The sequence below is a fragment of the Natrix helvetica genome (genome assembly GCF_964273705.1).
Source record: "Natrix helvetica genome assembly, chromosome: Z".
Taxonomy (NCBI): Eukaryota; Metazoa; Chordata; class Lepidosauria; order Squamata; family Natricidae; genus Natrix; species Natrix helvetica.
Window position 1 is genome coordinate 4,288,612 of NC_138554.1, and position 21,279 is coordinate 4,309,890.

General features: G+C 46.0%; 1 protein-coding gene across 5 annotated transcripts in view; it reads left to right on the forward strand.

The window, feature by feature from the left end:
• The window catches only part of LOC309381617 (Y+L amino acid transporter 2-like), a 45,188-nt gene extending 24,930 nt beyond the window's left edge, over positions 1-20,258 (forward strand). For 3 of the 5 annotated variants that reach the window (XM_081932808.1, XM_081932807.1, XM_081932809.1), the window contains exons 3-10: positions 1,215-1,340; positions 3,997-4,141; positions 10,336-10,459; positions 11,778-11,881; positions 13,891-13,987; positions 17,134-17,283; positions 18,427-18,610; positions 19,901-20,257. In XM_081932808.1, coding sequence (XP_081788934.1) covers positions 1,215-1,340; positions 3,997-4,141; positions 10,336-10,459; positions 11,778-11,881; positions 13,891-13,987; positions 17,134-17,283; positions 18,427-18,610; positions 19,901-19,977 — 1,007 coding nt within the window. In that variant the 3' untranslated portion in view covers positions 19,978-20,257. Of the gene's footprint in view, positions 1-1,214; positions 1,341-3,996; positions 4,142-10,335; positions 10,460-11,777; positions 11,882-13,890; positions 13,988-17,133; positions 17,284-18,426; positions 18,611-19,900 lie in introns of all 5 variants that reach the window. The other 2 variants (XM_081932805.1, XM_081932806.1) reach the window with 2 other exon arrangements.
• The last annotated feature ends 1,021 nt before the right edge of the window (positions 20,259-21,279 follow it).

Below are 21,279 nucleotides of genomic sequence, written 5' to 3' on the forward strand. Positions count from 1 at the left end.
AATATAATATAATATAATAGTATAGTATAGTATAGTATAGTATAGTAATGTAATGTAATGTAATGTAATGTAATAATATAATATAATATAATATAATATAATATAATATAATATAATATAATATAATATAATAATATAATATAATATAATATAATATAATATAATATAATATAATATAATATAATATAATATAATATAATATAATATAATATAATAAATATAATAATAATATAATATAATAATCATAACAACGTAACATAACATAGCATAAATAATAACAGAAAGTAAATAAAATACAATGCAATAAAATAAAACAAATTTTAATATAATATAATAAAATAAAATAAACAAATATAATAAAATAAAATAAACAAATATAATATAATATAATATAATATAATAGTATAGTATAGTATAGTATAGTATAGTATAGTATAGTATAGTAATGTAATAATATAATATAATATAATATAATATAATATAATATAATATAATATAATAAATATAATATTATAATATATTATAATATAATAAATATAATGTACTATAATATAGTATAGTATAGTATAGTATAATATAATAATCATAACAACATAACATAACAAATATTAAATAATAACATAAAATAAATAAAATAAATTATAGTATAAAAATATTATTATATAATAAAATAAACTATAATATAATCATAACATAACAAATATAAAATAATATAAAATAAATAAAATGAAATAAGTAAAGTAAAATAATAATAATAAAATAAATTAAAAAATAAAATAAGTAAGTATAAAATAATAAAATAAAATGATAAAGTGAAATGAAAGAATAAAAATAAAAAATAAATAAATAATAAATAAAATAAAAATAAAAAATAAAATAAAATATAAAAAAAGTTATTTTGGTCACAGGATCAAAATTCAGTGGCCTGACTCGTATTTACGATGTGTCCCGGAGGGGGGTGCGGGGGTTGTCACGTGATCCACTTTCGCGACCTTCTGACGAGCGAAGTCAACGGGGAGGCCGGATTCCCTTAACGACTGCTTGACTAATTGAAGCACTGCCAAGATTCCCTTAACCGCTGTGGCAAAGTACAGTCGCGAGATGGGGCAACATTTACCTAGGGACATAAATGTTGGGCTCGGCCGTGGTCATAAGCTGAGGACCATCTGTACTTGGGAATGGGTATCATGGTTTCCTCCTTCTCTTGATTTCAGGCTTCCTGACTTTTGTGAACTGTTCCTACGTGAAGTGGGGAACCCGAGTCCAGGACCTGTCCACCTACGCCAAGGTGCTAGCCCTCATTGCCGTGATCATTGCAGGCATCGTCCGCATGGGACAAGGTACTGGTAACCCTCTGGCTGTGGGGTGTCTATATTTTCTCTAACCTCTAGGGGTGGGAGGGAAGCCGGGGGTACCTCCACCCCAGGTGATAAGGGGTGGTCAGGGCCAGAGGTCAGATTCAAACCGAGATCAAACCAAGTTTTCCAATCGTCTTTCTTACTCTGGGGTCCCGTTGGAGCTAATTGACACCCTGGAATGTTCTCACTGGATGACTGGCAGTTTCAAAAGAGGACCTGCAGGTGAGAACGGGGGAAGGACTACGACCCTTCACACACACCACAGATGAGATCTTTCTAACTTTCTTTCTTTCTTTCTTTCTTTCTTTCTTTCTTTCTTTCTTTCTTTCTTTCTTTCTCTTTCTTTCTTTCTTTCTTTCTCTCTCTCTCTCTCTCTCTTTCTTTCTTTCTTTCTTTCTCTGTCTCTCTCTTTCTCTTTCTCTCTCCCTCCCTCCCTCCCTCCCTCCCTCTCTTTCTCTTTCATTCTCTTTCTTTCTTTCTCTCTCTCTTTCTGTCTTTCTCTTTCTTTCTCCCTCTCTTTCCCTCCCTCCCCCCACTCCTTCCTTCCTCTGTTTCTCTTTCTCTATCTTTCTCCCTCCCCCCTCTCTCTTTCCGTCTCTCTCTCTCTTTCTCTTTCTTTCTCTCTTTCTTTCCCGCTCTCTCTTTCACTCCCTCCCCCATTTCTTTCTTTCTTTCTTTCTTTCTTTCTTTCTTTCTTTCTTTCTTTCTTTCTTTCTTTCTTTCTCTTTCTCTCTCTCTCTCTCTGTCTCTCGCTCTTTTTTCTTTCATTCATCCTTTCCTCTTCTTCCTTTCCCTTCTTTCTCTCTCTCTCCTCCATCCCTCCCCTTCATTCTTTCTTTCTTTCTTTCCTTTCCTATCCTTCCCTTCCCTTCTCTTTTTCTGTCTTTTCTCCCTCCCGGAGGCTCGAGTGAAGTCTCAGGAGCCCGGGGAGGGCGGAAACTCCCCTCCACCATTGTGCAGGAGGCCGAATAGACCACGCCCACCATAGCCACGCCCACCCAACAACGGGGCGGAGAACTGGTTGCTAAAAATTTTTGAAACCCACCCCTGTTTAAACGGGATGACTAACTTCATTAGTATTAGTGCATTAATTAGTGCGTGTAGTGCATTAGCGCAGGTAGTATTACAAAAAAAAACCTGTAGTAAGACCACACCTGGAATACTGCAACCAATTTTGGTCACCGTACTACATTGCAGCTGATTTATGGCCTTGATTTTTGACTGTTTTTTTTTTTTTTCCCTCCGGAAGCTTCCCTGAAGCCTCCAGAGGGAGAAAAACCGCCCAACACGCAAACCGGAAGTCTGTTCCCAAACTTCCGGTTTGTGCATTGGACTGTTTTTTGCCTTCCGGAAGCTTCAGGGAAGTCTCCTGAAGCCTCTGGAAGGAGAAAAATGGCCCAACGGGCAACTTGGAAGTCCGCTGGGCCATTTTTCGCCCTCCCCAGGCTCCTAGAAAGCCTCTGGAGATAGATAGATAGATAGATAGATAGATAGATAGATAGATAGATAGATAGATAGATAGATAGACAGACACAAGACAGACAGACAGACAGACAGACAGACAGACAGACAGACAGACAACTTGGAAGTCCGCTGGGCCATTTTTCGCCCTCCCCAGGCTCCTAGAAAGCCTCTGGAGATGATAGATAGATAGATAGATAGATAGATGATAGATAGATAGATAGATAGATAGATAGATAGATAGATAGATAGATAGATAGATAGATAGATGATAGATAGATAGATGATAGATAGATAGATAGATAGATAGATAGATAGATAGATAGATAGACAGACAGATAGACAGACAGACAACAGAGGATTGATGGATGGATATAGATCGATAAATACACTCTATTGCCAAAAGTATTCGCTCACAGCTGAGTCTGATTATGTGGATGGGTGAGCGAATACTTTTGGCAATATTGTGTATATAGGTAGGTAGGTATGTAGGTAGGTAGGTAGATAAACAGATGACAGAGGATGGATGGATATAGATTGATAAATATATAGGTAGGTAGGTAGGTAGGTAGGTAGGTAGGTAGGTAGGTAGGTAGATAGGTAGGTAGGTAGGTAGGTAGATAAACAGATGACAGAGGATGGATGGATCCATATAGATCGATAAATATATAGGTAGGTAGATAGGTGGGTAGATAAATAGATAGAGAATGGATAGATAGGTAGGTAGATGGATAGATAAACAGAGGATGGATGGATGGATGGATGGATAGGTAAGTAGGTAGGTAGATAAACTGATGACAGAGAATGGATGGATGGATGGATAGATAGACTCTGTTTCCCTGAAAATAAGACCTCCCCGTATAATAAGCCCAATTGAGCGCAGGTGCTAAAATAAGCCCTCCCTGAAAATATTGCAACACATCAGCAGCCATGAGGTGACCCCGCTTGCCGTCTCCTGCACCCCAAAACTAATAAGACCTCCCCGAAAATAAGCCCAAGTGTTTATTTCCGGGGGGTGGTGGGCTAAAAAAAATAAGACCCTGTCTTTTTGGGGGGAAACATGATGGCAATGGAAACTTGGGGGAGGGGAAGGCTCGATTGTGGGTCGTAAGCCAAGGACTACCGGCTGTGGCATGTTATTTTGGGCTAACTCCCTCTCCCCGCTCTTTTCCCGCAGGACACTCGGAGAACTTAACCGACGCCTTCGAGGGCTCTGCGTGGGACGTGGGCAGCATCGCCCTGGCTCTCTACTCCGCCCTCTTCTCCTACTCCGGATGGGACACCCTCAATTTTGTCACGGAAGAGATCAAGAACCCCGAAAGGTCAGTCCCCTCCCGCCCCCCCGCCCCGAACAGCTGGACGGATTTTCACTCAGTCCAGGCCTGTGAGATCACTGGGGTTGGCATGCTTCCATCCCCACGTCCAGAAGTCCTCCCCACCCACGTTTCCCTGGAATAGCTTTAGGATTGTTATGAACAGGGGGAAATTGAACCCGATCAACTGGCCCTTCCTTGTTCTTCAGACTTTGTCTCTCCCGTCAATAAATTCCTTGCGGGAGATTAAAGCTGGCAGGAGTCCCGGATTGGCTGAAGGATCCTTCTCTTCCTTGAGTGCCGGAATTTCACATGGCCTAGCCCCGTGTTTCTCCCCACGTGCATACATGGATACATCCCAACGGGACTGTGTTGTTCCTCTGGGACATAGAATATATAGACTTTTTTAAAAAAAATGTTCATGGAATCCTAGGGTTGAAAGGGATCTTGGAGGCCTTCTTCTGGTCCAACCCCATACTCAAGCTAGGAGTTGAAAACTCTGTGGAAATAAACCACGTTGGCTGGCTTAATAGAGTAAAGTAAGAGTAGAGTAGAGAATGTGGAATGGAATACAATAGAATAGAATATAGAATACAATAAAATATAGAGTACAGTAGTGCAGAGCAGGGAAGAGAAGAGAATATGGAATGGAATGGAATAGAATATAGAATACCATAAAATATAGAATAGAGTAGAGTAGAGTAGAGAATGTGGAATGGAATAAAATAGAATAGAATATAGAATACGATAAAATATAGAGTACAGTAGTGCAGAGCAGGGAAGAGAAGAGAATATGGAATGGAATGGAATAGAATAGAATATAGAATACCATAAAATATAGAATAGAGTAGAGTAGAGTAGAGAATGTGGAATGGAATAAAATAGAATAGAATATAGAATACCATAAAATATAGGATAGGATAGGATAAAATAGAATGCATGGAATGGAATGGAATGGAATGGAATATAGCATACCATAAAACATAGAATACAGATAAAATAGAATAGAATAGAAAATATGGAATGGAATGGAATAGAATGTAGAATACCATAAAATATAGAATGGAATAGAATAGAAAATAGAATAGAAATAGAATTTAATGGAACGGAACGGAACAGAACAGGGGCCTTGGAGGTCTTCTAGTCCAGCCCCCTTCTCAAGGGGCTTTGGAGGTCTTCTAGTCCAGCCCCCTTCTCAAGCAGGAGAACCTAGACCATTTCAGTTAAGTAACTGTCTAGTCTCTTCTTAAAAACCTTGGAGGAAGGGGCCTTGGAGGTCTTCTAGTCCAGCCCCTTCTCAAGCAGGAGAACCTAGACCATTTCAGTTAAGTAACTGTCTAGTCTCTTCTTAAAAACCTTCAGTGATGGAGTGCCCACCATTTTTGGTGGCAAGCTGTTCCACTGGTTAATTGTCCTCACTGTTAGAAAGTTTCTCCTTAATTCCAGGTTGCTTATCTCCTTGATGAGTTTCCAGCCATTGATTAGATTTACTAGCATTCTTTATTTGGGGGGGGGGGGGGAGCTGCCCCAGAGAGGAGGGGATCAAGCTATTTTCCAAAGCACCTGAAGGACAGACAAGGAATAATGGATGGAGACTGACCAAGGAGAGATTCAACCTGGAAATAAGGAGAAATTTTCTGACAATGAGAAGAATCAACCCATGGAACAGAAGTTGCCTTCAGAAGTTGTGGGAGCTTCATCACTGAAGGATTTCAAGAAGAGACTGGACTGACATTTGTCAGAAATGGTGTAGGGTCTCCTGCTTGGGCGAGGGGTTGGACTAGATGACCTCCAAGGTCTCTTCCAACTCTGTTAATCTGTTAATATCTGTTGAATATAACTCCGCATTGGCAACAACAAGAGCGTCCGGCCAGTAAACACTCAGTTCCATTCAGATGGCCAGACTCCACCCCACAAGGGGTTATGGGGTCATTCAATGGGGATGATTGTTTATGTAGTGTATATTGGAGGTGGTGGTGACTCTTTGAGATCTGCCTGCAAGCAAATTTCATTTAATGAACATTTAAAGTGACACTAAAGTGAATGCTAAGTCTTTGAGGTCGGTGGACTTCAACTCCCAGAATTCCCCAGCTAGCCTGAGAATTGAATTTGAATTTGATTTGCATTGAAGTTGAAATGGAAGATGGGAGTTGAAGTCCGACTGTCTCAAAGTCAGGTTTAGGAACACGAGCCTCTTCAAATTACAGGCAGTTCCTCGACTTATAACAGTTCGCTTAGTGACTGCTCAAAGTTACGACCGGAATGGGGAAAAGTGACATAGCGACCGTTTTTCACACTTAACGACTGTTGCAGAATCCCCCTGGTCCCAGGATCGAAATTTGGATGCTTGGCCCCTGGCTCGTATTTACGACGGTGTTGGTGTCCCCTCTTCCCCCTATTTGCGACCTTCCGACAGGCAAAGTCGATGGGGAAAGACAGACTCACTTAACGACCGTGTTACTGCGGTGATTCCCTTAACGACGGTGGCAAGAAAGGTCATATAAAATGGGGCAAAACTCGCTTAACTGTCTCACTTAGCAACGGAAGTTTGGTTCTCAAGTCGAGGGCTGTCTATTGAACTGTGATTGCGGGCATTGTTACTTATTTATTTTGTTCGATGCACAGAGGTGCCAGGGGAGTGCCAGACTCTCCAAAGTCCCCTTGGGTGTGTGGGGTGGGGTTGGACTAGAAGACCTCTCAGGTCCCTCCCAAGCCCGATGATTCTACAAAATACCCAGCTTTTGTTCTTTTCCTTAATTCAGATTCCTGGGGTTTTATTTAGGAGGGAATTCAGGTGGAGAGCAAGTGCCCCCTGTTGGGCAAAGCTAGGCATTGCAGCCCTGCTCTTATCAAAAGTTTGTCGTATGGATTTTCTGAGGGGCAAAAAAAAGCAAAAAAGATAAACCTTGCAATCTGCAGAGAGCAAACATGTACAAGATTGCAGGTATAAGAATAAACGTGGACATGAACAAAGGAAATTGCATTCTTTGATAATGTGACAAAATTAGTGGACCAGAGGAATGCCGTCGATATAGTTTACTTGGGCTTCAGTAAGGCTTTTGATAAGGTAGACCATAACCTACTACTAGATAAAGTAGAAGAATGTGGGTTGGACAGCATCACCACCAGATGGATTCGTAACTGGCTGACCAACCGCACTCAACGTGTAGTCCTCAATGGAACTGCATCTACATGGAGGGAGGGATGCAGTGGAGGACCCCAAGGCTCTGTTTTAGGCCCAGTACCCTTCAACATCTTCATCAATGATTTGGATGAGGGAATAAATGGGGAAGTCATCAAATTTGCAGATGACACCAAGCTGGCAGGAATAGCCAACACTCCAGAAGATAGGTTAAGATACAGAAGGATCTTGACAAACTTGAACATTGGGCACTATCTAATAAAATAGATTAATACAATAATACAATACAATAATACAATAGTAGAGTTGGAAGGGACCTTGGAGGTCTTCTAGTCCAACCCCCTGCCTAGGCAGGAAACCCTATACCTTTTCAGACAAATGGTCATCCAACATCTTCTTAAAGACTTCCAGTGTTGGGGCATTCACAACTTCTGGAGGCAAGCTGTTCCACTGATTAATTGTTCTCACTGTCAGGAAGTTTCTCCTCAGTCCTAAGTTGCTTCTCTCCTTGATTAGTTTCCACCCATTGCTTCTTGTTCTGATTAGGGGGACTGGAGACTAAAACATATGAAGAACGGTTGCAGGAACTGGGTATGTTTAGCTTAAGAGAAAGAAGGACTAGGGGAGACATGATAGCAGTCTTCCAATATCTCAGGGGTTGCTACAAAGAAGAGGGAGTCAAACTATTCTCCAAGGCACCTGAGGACAGAACAAGAAGCAATGGGTGGAAACTAATCAAGGAGAGAAGCAACTTAGAACTGAGGAGAAATTTCCTGACAGTGAGAACAATTCATCAGGGGAACAGAAGTTGCCTCCAGAAGTTGTGAATGCCCCAACACTGGAAGTCTTTAAGAAGATGTTGGATAGCCATTTGCCTGAAACGGTATAGGGTTTCCTGCCTAGGCAGGGGGTTGGACTAGAAGGCCTCCAAGGTCCCTTCCAACTCTACTATTGTATTGTATTATTGTAAATGAGTAGAAATAAAAGGGAGAAACAGTAGGACAGGGACGGCAGGCAACGCTGGTGCGCTTATGCAAGCCTCCCTTTACGGACCTCTTAGGAATGGGGTGAGGTCCACGGTAGACAGTTTGAGGTTGAAGTTATGGGGGTTTGAGGAGGTAACAACGGAGTCGGGATGAGCATTCCAGGTGTTGACCACTCTGTGGCTGAAGTCGTATTTTCTGCAATCGAGTTTGGAGCAGTTAACCTTGAGTTTGTACCTATTGTTGGCCCGTGTATTGTTGCGGTTGAAGCCGAAGTCGTCGTCAACAGGTAAGACATTGTAGCAGACAATTTTGTGTACTGCGCTTAGGTCAGACCGTAGGCGGCGCGGTTTTGGGTTGTCCCAGCCCAAAATTTGGAGCCGGGTGGCCGAAGGGATTCTATTGTGAGCGGAGGAGTGGAGTACCCTTCTCGTGAAAGACCGTTCATTGTATTAATGTCCGATAAAACAATGTGTATCCCAGGCAGAGATGAGCTGTATTCGAAGATTGGTTTGGCAAAGGTTTTGGATGCCCTGGTTTGGAGTTCAATGTTACCGGAGAAGAAGGAGCTTCGCAAAATTAGGTTAACCACTCTTAATGCCTTTTTTTTGGCAATGCTGTTACAGGGAGCTCTAGAAGGAAGGAATTCTGGAAGGAACGAATAACCGGAGGAAGAAATGAATTCCCAACCCGGCATGGGGATTTTCTCCCCGTCCTTTTATGAAATGAGAGGAAAGCCAGGAGAACTGATTGCCACTAGAGGGGAAAGAAAGATGAGAGCTTAGCAAAGGAATTTAGCCAAAGCTGATGCGGTGTAGGTAGCTGGCCTAAAAACCAGGAGCCTGTGAGTTCAACTTCCCCTTTAGGCATGAAAGCCAACTGAGTGACTTTGGGTCAATCACCAGGAGAGAGTGAGTTCTAGTTTCACCTTGGGCATGAAACCCAACTGAGTGATCTTGGGCCAATCAGCAGGAGACTGTGAATTCTAGTTCAATCTTGGGCATGAAAGCCAACTGAGTGACTTTGGGTCAATCAGCAGGAGATTATGAGTTCTAGTCCCCCTTGGGCATGAAAGATAGATGGGTGACTTTGGGTCAATCACCAGGAGAGAGTGAGTTCTAGTCCCACCTTGGGCATGAAACCCAACTGGGTGATCTTGGACCAATTAACAGGAGACTGTGAATTCTTGTTTCATTTTGGGCATGAAAGCCAGCTGGGTAACTTTGGGCCAATCACCAGGAGAGTGGGAGTTCTAGTCCCCCCTTGGGCATGAAAGATAGATGGGTGACTTTGGGCCAATCAGCAGGAGATTATGAGTTCTAGTCCCCCCTTGGGCATGAAAGCCAGCTGGGTGACTTTGGGCCAATCACCAGGAGCCTGTGAGTTCTAGTCCCCCTTGGGCATGAAAGATAGATGGGTGACTTTGGACCAATCACCAGGAGAGTGTGAGTTCTAGTCCCACCTGGGGCATGGAAGCTAAATAGGTGACTTTGGGCCAATCACCAGGAGAGAGTGAGTTCTAGTTCCGCCTTGAGCATGAATGCCAGCTGGGTGACTTTAGGCCAATCGTTCAGCAGATTCAGCATGAAAGCTGAACAGGTGACTTTAGTGTTTAGACCAGGAGACGGTGAGTTCTAGTCCCACCTGGGGCATGGAAGCTAAATGAGTGACTTTGGGCCAAATCACCAGGAGACTGGGAGTTCTAGTCTCAGTTGGGCACGAAAGCCGGCTGGCCGACTTTAAACCAATCGTCAGGAGCCTGGGAGTTCTAGTCCTGCCTTAAAAAATACATAAAAGTCAACTGGGCCAGTCATTCTCTCTCAGCTCAACCCACCTTGCCGGGTTGTTGTTGTCATAGGGAAAATGGAGGAGGAAGGAGCAATAGATATCTTCACCACCTCGAATTGTTCATCAACAAAAATAAAGGCAGGGCTTACAAAAAACCAAATAAATAAAGACATTGAGCTTTGCAAGCTGTCTCTCCTATCCCGGATTCCTCTGAAGCGAATGGCCGCCAAATTTACAGCCCGTATAAATAGCCACAACAGAGACCCCGAACGCAACAATTTTCTCCCTAGGAACCTCCCCCTCTCCATTGGGATATCCATGCCGATCGTCACGGTGATCTACATCATGACCAACGTGGCCTACTACACCGTCCTGAGCAAGATGGAGATCCTGTCGAGCGATGCCGTGGCTGTGGTTAGTAAGCGCATCTCGGCCCGTTCGTGGGACGGATCAGTGGAATTTTTCCCTAAAGCATGATTGTTCAACCTTGGCCGCTTTAAGCCTCGTGGACTTCAACTCCCAGAATTCCCCAAACAGCCCTAGGGGATCAAATATTGTATGATGCGTGGTATGGTGGCCTAGAAGCGGAGCTCTGGCCTCACAATCAGTAGGCTGTGAGTTCGATCCTAGGTAGAGGCAGATATTTCTCTCTCTCTGGGCACAATGAGAATATATCTGCCGAATGTAACTCCGCACTGGTGACAGGAAGGCATCCGGCCAGGAAACACTCAGCTCCATTCAGTTTCCCAGACTCCATCCTGATACAAGGGATTATGGGGTCATTAAAAGACACACACAAAAAATCACATATTGTACAATGCTGTTAAATGAAGCGCTTAGTCTTGTCGTAGAGCTTAGCTGGCTGGGGAATTCTGGGAGTTGAAGTCCACAAGTTTTAAAGTGACCGAGGTTGGACAGGCCTGCTTTAAACAGTCATTTAACTAGGGGATCACATATTGTACAATGCCATTAAGTGACGTGCTTGGAGTGAGGAACCAGGGAGCTGTGAGTTCAATCCTAGGTAGTAAGAGGCAGATATTTCTCTCTCTGGGCCCACTGAGAATATATCTGCTGAACAAAACTCCACACTGGCAACAGGGAAGGGCATCTGGCCAGTAAAAACGCAGCTCCCTTCAGTTGCCCAGATTCCAGATTATGGGGTCGTTAAATGAAGATGCTGACTAAATGACGTGCTTAGTCTTGGCATAGGGCAAGGATGTCAAACTCGATTTCATTGAGAGCTGCATCAGTTTGACCTCGAGGGCCCGAGGTGGGCGTGGCCAGTTCGACATTGCGGGTGCCTGTGATGGCCCGAGTGCCATGCCAATGAAAACGAGCTCTGTTTTCGGCTGGGACGGCCTCTTGCAATCGGTGGTGAAATTCAATTTTTTTTTACCACCGGTTCTGTGGGCGTGGCTTGGTGGGCATGGGCATGGCTTGGTGGGCATGGGCATGGCTTGGTGGGCATAGGCATGGCTTGGTGGGCATGGCAGGGGAAGGATGCTGCAAAATCTCCATTCCCACCCCACTTTGGGGCCTGCCAGAGGTGGCATTTGCTGGTTCTCGGAACGACTCAAAATGTCCGCGACCGGTTCTCCAGAACCGGTCAGAACCTGCCGGATTTCACCCCTGATTGCAACCCTCTGCCAGTGAAAACGGAGCTCCCCTCCTGCTCTGGCATAAGGGTGAGGTCCCAGCAATTGATAGAGGAAATCTCTTCTTTTTCTTCTAGACTTTTGGCGATCAGGTTTTCGGAGTGATGAGCTGGACCATTCCCATCGCAGTGGCCCTGTCCTGCTTTGGAGGCCTTAATGCTTCCATTCTCGCCGCTTCCAGGTAAACCACTACGGAGCCGCGTGGCCTGTTCGAAACCGGGCCGCGGGAGAAATGGGCAAGCACACACACACACACATCGTATTTGTCGGAGTATAAGACGCACCTCTTTCCCTCAAAAAAGGGGCTGAAAATCTGGGTGCATCTTATACACTGAATCAAGCATTTTTTGCCCCCTTCACCAAAATGGCCGTGCATAAGCTTTAGGAGGCTTCCAGAGAGCTCCTGGGGGCTGGGGAGGGCAGAAATGAGTGAAAAACGGGCCCTTTTTTTGCTCAATTTTGCCCCCCACAACTCCCCAGGAGCACTCTATAAGCCTCCTAAAGGCTATCCATGCCCCCTTTTGGGGGGGAAAAATACAGGCCCATTTTTGCTCAATTTTGCCCCCCCCCCCCACTCCCAGGAGCACTCTATAAGCCTCCTAAAGGCTATCCTTCCCCCTTTTTGGGGGGAAAAATACGGGCCCATTTTTGCTCAATTTTGCCCCCCCAACTCCCCAGGAGCACTCTATAAGCCTCCTAAAGGCTATCCAAGCTCCCTTTTTTGGGGGGGAAAATACAGGTCCATTTTTGCTCAATTTCCCCCCCCCCACTCCCAAGAGCACTCTATAAGCCTCCTAAAGGCTATCCATGCCCCCTTTTTGGGGGGGAAAATACAGGCCCATTTTTGCTCAATTTTGCCCCCCCCCACTCCCAGGAGCACTCTATAAGCCTCCTAAAAGCTATCCATGCCCCCCCCCCCTTTTTTTTTGAAATAAACGGGCCCCTTTGTGCCAAAACCGGGCTATTTTGGGGAGGTTTGCAGGGTGCAAAAACTTTTTTTTCCTTCTTTCCTTCCTTCCTTCCTTCCTTCTCCTCGTTCCCATCCCCTTGCTTCCTTCTCCCCATTCCTATCCCTTCCTTCCTTCCTCCCTTCCTTCTCCTCATTCCCATCTCCTTCCTTCCTTCCTTCCTTCCTTCCTTCCTTCCTTCCTTCCTTCCTTCCTTCCTTCCTTCCTTCTCTTCATTCCCATCCCCTTCCTTCCTTCTCTTCTTTCTTCTTCCTTCCTTCCTTCCTTCCTTCCTTCCATTCCCATCCCCTTCCTTCCTCACTTCTCCTCATTCCCATCTCCTTCCTTCCTTCTTTTGTTCCTTCCTTCCTTCATTCCTTCTCCTCATTCCCATCTCCTTCCTTCCTTCTCTTCATTCACATCCCCTTCCTTCCTTACTTCTCCTTATATCCATCTCCTTCCTTCCTTCTCTTCTTCCTCCCTTCCTTCTTTCCTTGCTTCCTTCTCCTCGTTCCCATCCCCTTCCTTCCTTCTCCTCATTCCTATCCCTCCCTCCCTCCCTCCCTCCCTCCCTCCCTCCCTCCCTTCCTTCCTTCCTTCCTTCCTTCTCCTCATTCCCATCTCCTTCCTTCCTTCTCTTCTTCCTTCCTTCCTTCCTTCCTTCCTTCCTTCCTTCCTTCCTTCCTTCCTTCCTTCCTTCCTTCCTTCCTTCCTTCCTTCCTTCCCACTAGCACTTAGACTTATATACCACTTCACGGGGCTTTACAGCCCTCTCTAAGCAGTTTTTCAGAGTCAGCCTATTGCCCCCCCCCCAACAATCTGAGTCCTTGTTTTACCGACCTTGGAGAGATGGAAGGCTGAGTCAACCTTGAGCTGGTGAGGATCGAACTACCGAACTGCCGGCATTCTAACCACTGCGCCCCCACCGATTAATTGTTCTGTTAGGAAATTTCTCCTCAGTTCTAGGTTGCTTCTCTCCTTGCTTAGTTTCCACCCATTGCTTCTTGCCCTGCCCCCAGGTGCCTTGGAAGAATAGTTTAACTCCCTCTTCTTTGGGGCAACCCCTGAGATATTGGAAGACTGCTATCATGTCTCCCCTGGTCCTTCTTTTCATTCAACTAGACGTACCCAATTCCTGCAACCGTTCTCTGTATGTTTTAGGAGTTGCACATTTCTGCTTTCTGAAATTGGCCTTCAGGACCAGAAGGGCAACTTAAGACACTTGTTCATTCTTTCTCAACAGATTGTTTTTTGTTGGCTCCCGGGAAGGGCACCTGCCAGATGCCATCTGCATGATCCACGTGGAACGGTACACCCCTGTGCCAGCCCTGCTTTTTAACGTGAGTCCTAGGGTACCGTGTGAGCGTGTGCGCACGTATCCAGTTGGCTTGGTGGAGAGAAAGGCCTTAACAGAATAACAGTTGGAAAGGACATTGTGATTGCAAACCTTTTTGTAAATGCGTGCCCCATACCAGTGGTGGGTTTCAAATTTTTTTAGAACCTCTTCTGTAGGTGTGGCCTGCTTTGTGGGAGTGGTTTGCCAGCCATGTGACTGGGTGGGAGTGGCATGCCAGCCATGTGATTGGGTGGGCATGGCCAACATGTAAAATGTGGTGAAACTCACTTGACAACGCTCTTGCTTAGCAACCAAAATATTGGCTCAGGAACTCTGGCATTTGAAGCATACAAGTCTTAAAGCTGTCAAGTTACAAGATCCTTGCACCCCTAACGCTTTAGAAAAAGAAACCTCAGGGGTGTTCAAACTTGACAGCTTTAAGACTTGTGGACTTCAACTCCCAGAATACCTCCTCCAGTCATATTGGCTCAGAAATTCTGGCATTGAAGTGTGCAAGTCTTAAATCTGTCAAGTTACAAGACCCTTGCACCCCTAACACTTTAGAAAAAAAAAACCCAGGGGTATTCAAACTTGACAGCTTTAAGACTTGTGAGCTTCAACTCCCAGAATTCCTCCTCCAGTCATGTTGGCTCAGAAACTCCGGCATTTGAAGCACGCAAGTCTTAAAGCTGTCAAGTTACAAGACCCTTGCACCCCTAACCCTTTAGGAAAAAATATCCCAGGGGTGTTCAAAGTTGACAGCTTTAAGACTTGTGGACTTCAACTCCCAGAATTCCTCCTCTCGCTCTTCATCTTGATGATGTGCGGACGGGCGGGGGGAGGGAGCTGGTACCGGTTCTAAACGGCACTGTAGATTTGTGGAACCTCTTCTATAGAAGAGGTTAGAACTGGCAGGAACCCACCCCTGCCCGATACCCACAATGCAATGCGCTCTGCCCACCTGCGCATGCGCGCACAACCTCCCGTGCGTGGGGGGGGGGGAGTTTTCACCCTCTCCAGGCTTCAGGAAAGCCTCCAAAGTCTGGGGAGGGCAAAAAACAAGCCCAATGGGCCAACCAGAATTTCGGAAATAATCTGTTTCTGGCTTCTGGGGGATGGAGGAGGCTGTTTTCGCCCTCCCTAGGCTTCAGGAAAGTTTCCGAACTTCCGGTTGGCCCGTTGGGCCCATTTTTCACCCTCCCCAGGCTTCGGAGCTTTCCTGGAGCCCGGGGAGGGCAAAAACAGCCTCTCCCGGTCCTCTGGAAGGCCGAAAAAATCAGCTGGACGGCGCTGGAGCTGATGGCTCGTGCGCCGGCAGATATGGCTCCGTCTGCCATAGGTTCACCATCATGGATCTAGTCCAATCTCCTCCCCAAGCCTTAAATATCCACTGTCCCTTTTCCTATTATCTTGAGTGATTTGCCCAGTGGAAGAAGCAATTATTTATTTATTTATTTATTTTATTTTATTTTATTCGATTTATCAGTCGCGCCCTCTCCGCGAAGGGACTCAGGGCGACGTACAATCAAATATATAGGCGTGTGGCATGGAGGAGGTAAATACATCAACATTTAACAATTCAAATAGAAATAAAAGCCACAAAGTTAAGATAAATAACAGTAAAATTACAACAATTAAAACAGTTAAAATACCCCAAAGATTTAAATTTACAGTTTAAAATTGCCAGGGAGGTTAGAGAGTTCTAATTAAGCCAGGCCGGCTAGTTGGAACAGGTGGGTCTTGAGTTTCGTGCGGAAGGAGCGGAGATCAGTCGTTGTCCTAATATCTGGGGGGAGGTCGTTCCAGAGGGCTGGGCCCATCACAGAGAAGGCCCTACTCCTGGGCGCCGTCCTCTGGCACTGCCTAGTGGACGGCACCCGGAGGAGTCCCTCTCTGTGAGAGCGGATTGGTCGCAGGGATGTATGGGGCAGGATACGATCCCGCAAATAACTAGGTCCTGTGCCATGGAGCGCTTTAAAGATGGTGATTAACACCTTGAAGCGCACCCGGTAGACCACAGGGAGCCAGTGCAGCTCGTGCAGGAGAGGTGTTACATGGGTGAACCTCGTTCTCCCCATAATTGCCCGCGCAATTATCTTCTCTAACTTTTTGAACGGTACGTGCGATATAGTATAGTTAGACTTCAGCAAGGCATTCGACAAAATAGACCACAACCGACTTCTTGGTAGGCGATGGAAAAAAAAGTGGGATAGATAACATCCCCGTCAGTTGGATTTGTAACTGGCTGACAAACCGTACTCAACAAGTAGTCTCTAATGGTACTAGGTCTAAATGGAGGGAAGCAAGCAGAGGGGGACCACAAGGCCATTTTGGAGCATCTTCAGGGCTGCCACAGCAAGGCTGGTTAGAGCTGTTGGAATTGGGATGGGGGGGAATAGAGATAGTGGGCAACTTATAGCCAAAATAAAATCCTTTCTCCTGGGAACCAAGGACGTTCTCCCCAGGTGCTGGGGAGGCGTGGACGGAAACCAACTGGAGTTGGGACTGTGACCTGATTGGACCATGTGATGGACAAGGGGACTGAGGGAGAGAACTTTGCTATTTAATTTGGGTGGGGGGAAAACCTCGGGACCTTCAGAGTCGGGTTTTCACCAGATGATATGCCTTTTAATAACTTGCACAGGGCTCTAGGTTTAATCTGGTTTTAAGAGTATTTACTATGTATTTGGTTTTTAATGTGGTTCCTGTACACTGCCCCGAGTCCCTTCGGGGAGAGGGGGCGGTCTATAAATCAAATAAACTTGAACTTGAAACTAGTAAATTTGGACTTTGAGGAACACCTTGGGCTCGGATTTTTGATTGCATTGGGTCTATTACTTGGAACCCTGACAGATGCCATCTATCCCCCTTTTTTCTAGCTTACCAAGAAGTAGGTCGCGGTTTACCTTATCGAATGCCTTCCTGAAGTCTAAGGATACTATATTGAATGCATTTTGCTGGTCTACTAATTTTGTCACTGTGTCGGAGGCTGAAATGAGATTGGTTTGGCCCAATCTGTTTTTAACAAACCCTTGACTTGCTTCTAGTTATTACTTTACTCATTTCTAGATGTTTCGTTGGAAAAACCAAAGTTATATTCTGCTAATCCTGTTGAATTTGGCTTTCCTTCTGGTGTTCTGTCCACTGCAGGGAGCCATGGCTCTGATTTATCTTTGCGTGGAAGACATCTTTCAACTCATCAACTACTACAGCTTCAGCTACTGGTTCTTTGTGGGCCTGTCCATCGCAGGGCAACTGTATCTTCGCTGGAAGGAACCTTCTAGAGAACGTCCACTCAAGGTAGAGGGCTGTTTGTTAGCTGCGTAATATATACAACTTCCGTTGCCACAGCCCAACATTAAACTGGCAATGCTAACTATACAGGTCGTCCTCGACGTATGACCCCAATGGAGGCCAACATTTCCATTAGCAATCCAAGTGAATCCCCCCCCCCCATTTTATGACATTTTTTGCCATGGTTGTTAAGCGAGTCACTGCAGTTGCTAAGTGAATTACATGGTCATTAGGCAAATTCGTCTGTCCCCCCCCCCCCCCGGTTGACTTTGCTTGTCAGAAGCTGGCTGGGAAAGTTAAAAAATGGTGGTAATCTGATCCTGGGAGGCTGCAATCGTCGTAAATACGAGTCACTGGTCCACATCGAGTTGACCACGGCAAGCTGGTTGTGCTGAATTGGCCACAGTGAATTAGCCACGTCAAGTTAACTGTGGCAAGCTGGTTGTGCTGAATTGGCCACTGTGAATTAGCCACGTCAAGTTAACTGTGGCAAGCTGGTTGTGCTGAATTGGCCACGGTGAATTAGCCACGTCAAGTTAACTGTGGCAAGCTGGTTGTGCTGAATTGGCCACAGTGAATTAGCCATGGCAAGTTGACCATGGCAATCTGGTTGTGCTGAGTTGGCTATGATGAATTAACCCCGGCAAGTTGACCATGGCAATCTGGTTGTGCTGACTTGGCTATGGTGAATTGGCCACATCGAGTTAACCGTGGGAAGCTGGTTGTGTTGAGTTGTTCATGCGGAATTGACCCTGGCAAGGTGGTTGTGCTGAATTGGCCACAGTGAATTGGCCACGGCGAGTTAACCATGGCAAGATGGGTGTGCTGAGTTGGCCACAGTGAATTGGCCACAGCGAGTTGACTGTGGCAAGCTGGTTGCGCTGAGGTGGCCATGGTGAATTGGCCACAACAAGTTGACTATGACCAGTTGGCCATGGCAAATTGTCCCATTCCGAAATTAGACAAAGGGCTAATTTCCTGACAATGAGAACAATTCATCGGCGGCACGTCTTTTCTACAGAAGTTTTCGGTGCTCCATCACTAGAGCGAGCTCGAAATTTGGTGCGAGTCCTTAGTGTGGTGGGTGGACTTTTGTGAGTTCTGCGGCAATGGGAGACTTCAACCAATTTCCGCTTCTGTTTCCTGTAGTTGACCATCATTTTCCCCATCATTTTCTGCCTCTGCACCATCTTCCTGGTGGCTGTACCGCTCTACACTGACCCTATCAATTCAGCCATCGGCATTGCCATCGCGGCATCTGGACTTCCGGTCTACTTCCTGGTGGTACGGGTCCCAGACCAGAAGAGACCAAACTGCTTACGGCGAGTGACAGGTGAGTGAATCGGAGCTTCTACCGCTGGGATTTCTGATGTCTCCCTTCAGTGGTACAACCCCCAAAAGACTACCAGGGGGAAGAAGCTGTCCCTTTTCGCAGGCTTGCAAATGTTCAAAACAACATCTCCTATTGCAGGGGATAGAATATATATATGTATTTGTGTTACAACCCCTGGTATGCCCAAATATGGGAGGGAGCTCACTACTCCCCCTTTCTGTCCTTCGGCTCATTACAGAGGACCATCCAGACAGAAAACCATATTTTTATTTTTAATGTTGCCTTTTTATATTTGTGTTGTGTTTGTGCTGATAAATAAATAAAGGGAGACTAGTATAGATCTATTTCAAGCTATTTAGCTCTCATCATATACACACACAAACACACACAAACACACACACACATATATTGCAGTGACCAAAACTGTGACGGCCTCCTGCAGCCCTCTGCCAGCAAAAATCATTTTTGCTGGCAGAGGCACTGTGGGCCAGTCCTTTGCTGTTTCGTTTGTGGCCCACCAGTGGCCAGCAGAGCTGGCGGCAGATTCAGACAGTGAGGAGGTTGGGGAGGAAAATGGGCCAGTCCTGGAGTCTGGGGAGAGCTCTGACGGGTGCTCTGTGTTGGAGACAGAGATGGGACCAGGGCTGTCTAACAGTTTTCAGCTACCTTAGGAGTGGGGCAGAAGAACAGTTGGAGCCTGTTTCCCATGTGCGCATGCACGGAGCTGTCAGGAGAAAGGAACAATTAAGAAACAAGAGTTGACTCAGGAGTAAAGGCACAAGGGGATGTTGAATGGCCCCTCCCATAGGAAATAAAAAGGAGCGAAAGGGGAGTGGAGTTTGCAGGAAACAAATTAGTTCGCTTATTAGTGTGAAGATTTGCTTACCCGAGAGGCTCCTTGTCAAGTATTTCCTTGTACCCACGTTGCGCCTGGAAGCTCTCTGCCTGGCAATTATCCAAGGACTGATAAGGTCGGTGTTTGCAATTCACCTTTGAAAGACTGTTTGCTGGGACTTTGCTGGGTGTGAATGCTAGGAATTTACATTAGCCAAATGAAAAGGGGTTGGGATAAGGAGTCCATTTCGCAATTCGGTGAGAACAGTTTTCAGGGCGGCCCTGTGGGTCAGATCTAAGCACCCCGTGGGCTGGATCCGGCCCCTGGGCCTTGAGTTTGACACCCCTGACCATAAATACTCTTTACATTTCCATCTCCGTATTTCTTTCTGAATTGAATCATTCTTCGCCATCATCGGTGCCCGGATGACGACCAATCTTCTTTTCCTTTCCCAGCTCGCGCGACCCGGATTATCCAGTTAGTGTCCCTGTCTGTCCTGACGGAGATGGATCCCGAAATCAAATCTCAGTGATGCAAGAGATCCGAAAGAGAGGCCGGCTTCTCCCGTCAATCCCTTGCCAAGGACTCTAATTTATTATTTGAGATTTCATTGTTCAGCGCTCCATATTAAATTTCTTTTTAATTATTTTTAAAAAAAAGGTCTGCGGGAGACGACATCCCGGTACATTTTTACCACAGTTCTCCAATGGTTCCTTTGCGCTATTGTTGTCTGACTTGGGAGCCATCTTTTACATTTGGGCCTTTAGGCCTGCCACAATTTCGACTGTGGGAAAATGGGAGGAGGGATTATACGGAGTATGGGTGGAGAGGTAGTCAAAATAACATTCCTTTCCCAGAGAGTCAAGGACACCTTGCCCTGCAGCTGCGATGAGGTGACTGGGAGGCATCTCCAGTTTTGGACGGTGCCTGATTGGATCATCTGATGGACCTATGGTGCTGGGCAGGGGACTCGAACTTTCATTTGGGTGGGGAAAACCTGGAGACTGTCAGGTTCCGATAGAACAGTGATGGCGAACCTATGGCACGCGTGCCACAGGCGTCACGTGGAGCCATTTGTCAGGGCATGTGAGGCGCTGCCCTGTCAGCTGGCCAGACTGCATGCGCGCAGTGGCCAGCTGAGTTCACCCTTTTTAAAAGCCATTTTTCGCCCTCCCCAGGCTCCAGAGGCTTTGGGGAGAGTGGAAAGAGCCCCCCACTCCACCCCTGAGGCCCTCCGGAGGCTTCATGAGCTTCCGTGAAGCCTCCGGAGCGCAAAAAATCGGCTCTACGGGCAAACCGGAAGTTCAGGAACGGACTTCCGGTTTGCTCGGAGGGTCGTTTTGAGCGCCCCGAAGGCTTCAGGGAAGCCTCCTGAAGGTCCCTGAAGCCTCCGGAGGGTATCTGGGGGGTCGGGGGAGGCTGTTTTCGCCCTCCCCAGGCTCCTATAAAGCCTCTGGAACCTGGGGAGGGCGAAAAAAGCATGTAAAAATGGGGGGGTCGCACCTGTAGTGCGCATACGTGCACTGGGGGGGGCGTGCATTGCATTATCGGTGCCACACGCTTGTACATGACCCCTCTGCGCTCCCCCCACTTATGGCACACGAGCCAAAAAAAGGTTCGCCATCGCTGGGATAGAACAACAAAGAATCAGGACATCAATGTTGGGTTTCAATACTTGTATATCACATCGGTACTGACTACCGCTTTCTGGAAGAACGGGATCATTGTTGGAGCTGATGCTCCATGCTCCCCACAACCTTTTGAGCCATTCCCCTGGCCCTACCCAGCTCCCTCATGACTAACCCCTCCCCTTCATCCGCTTTCCCCCCCGGAG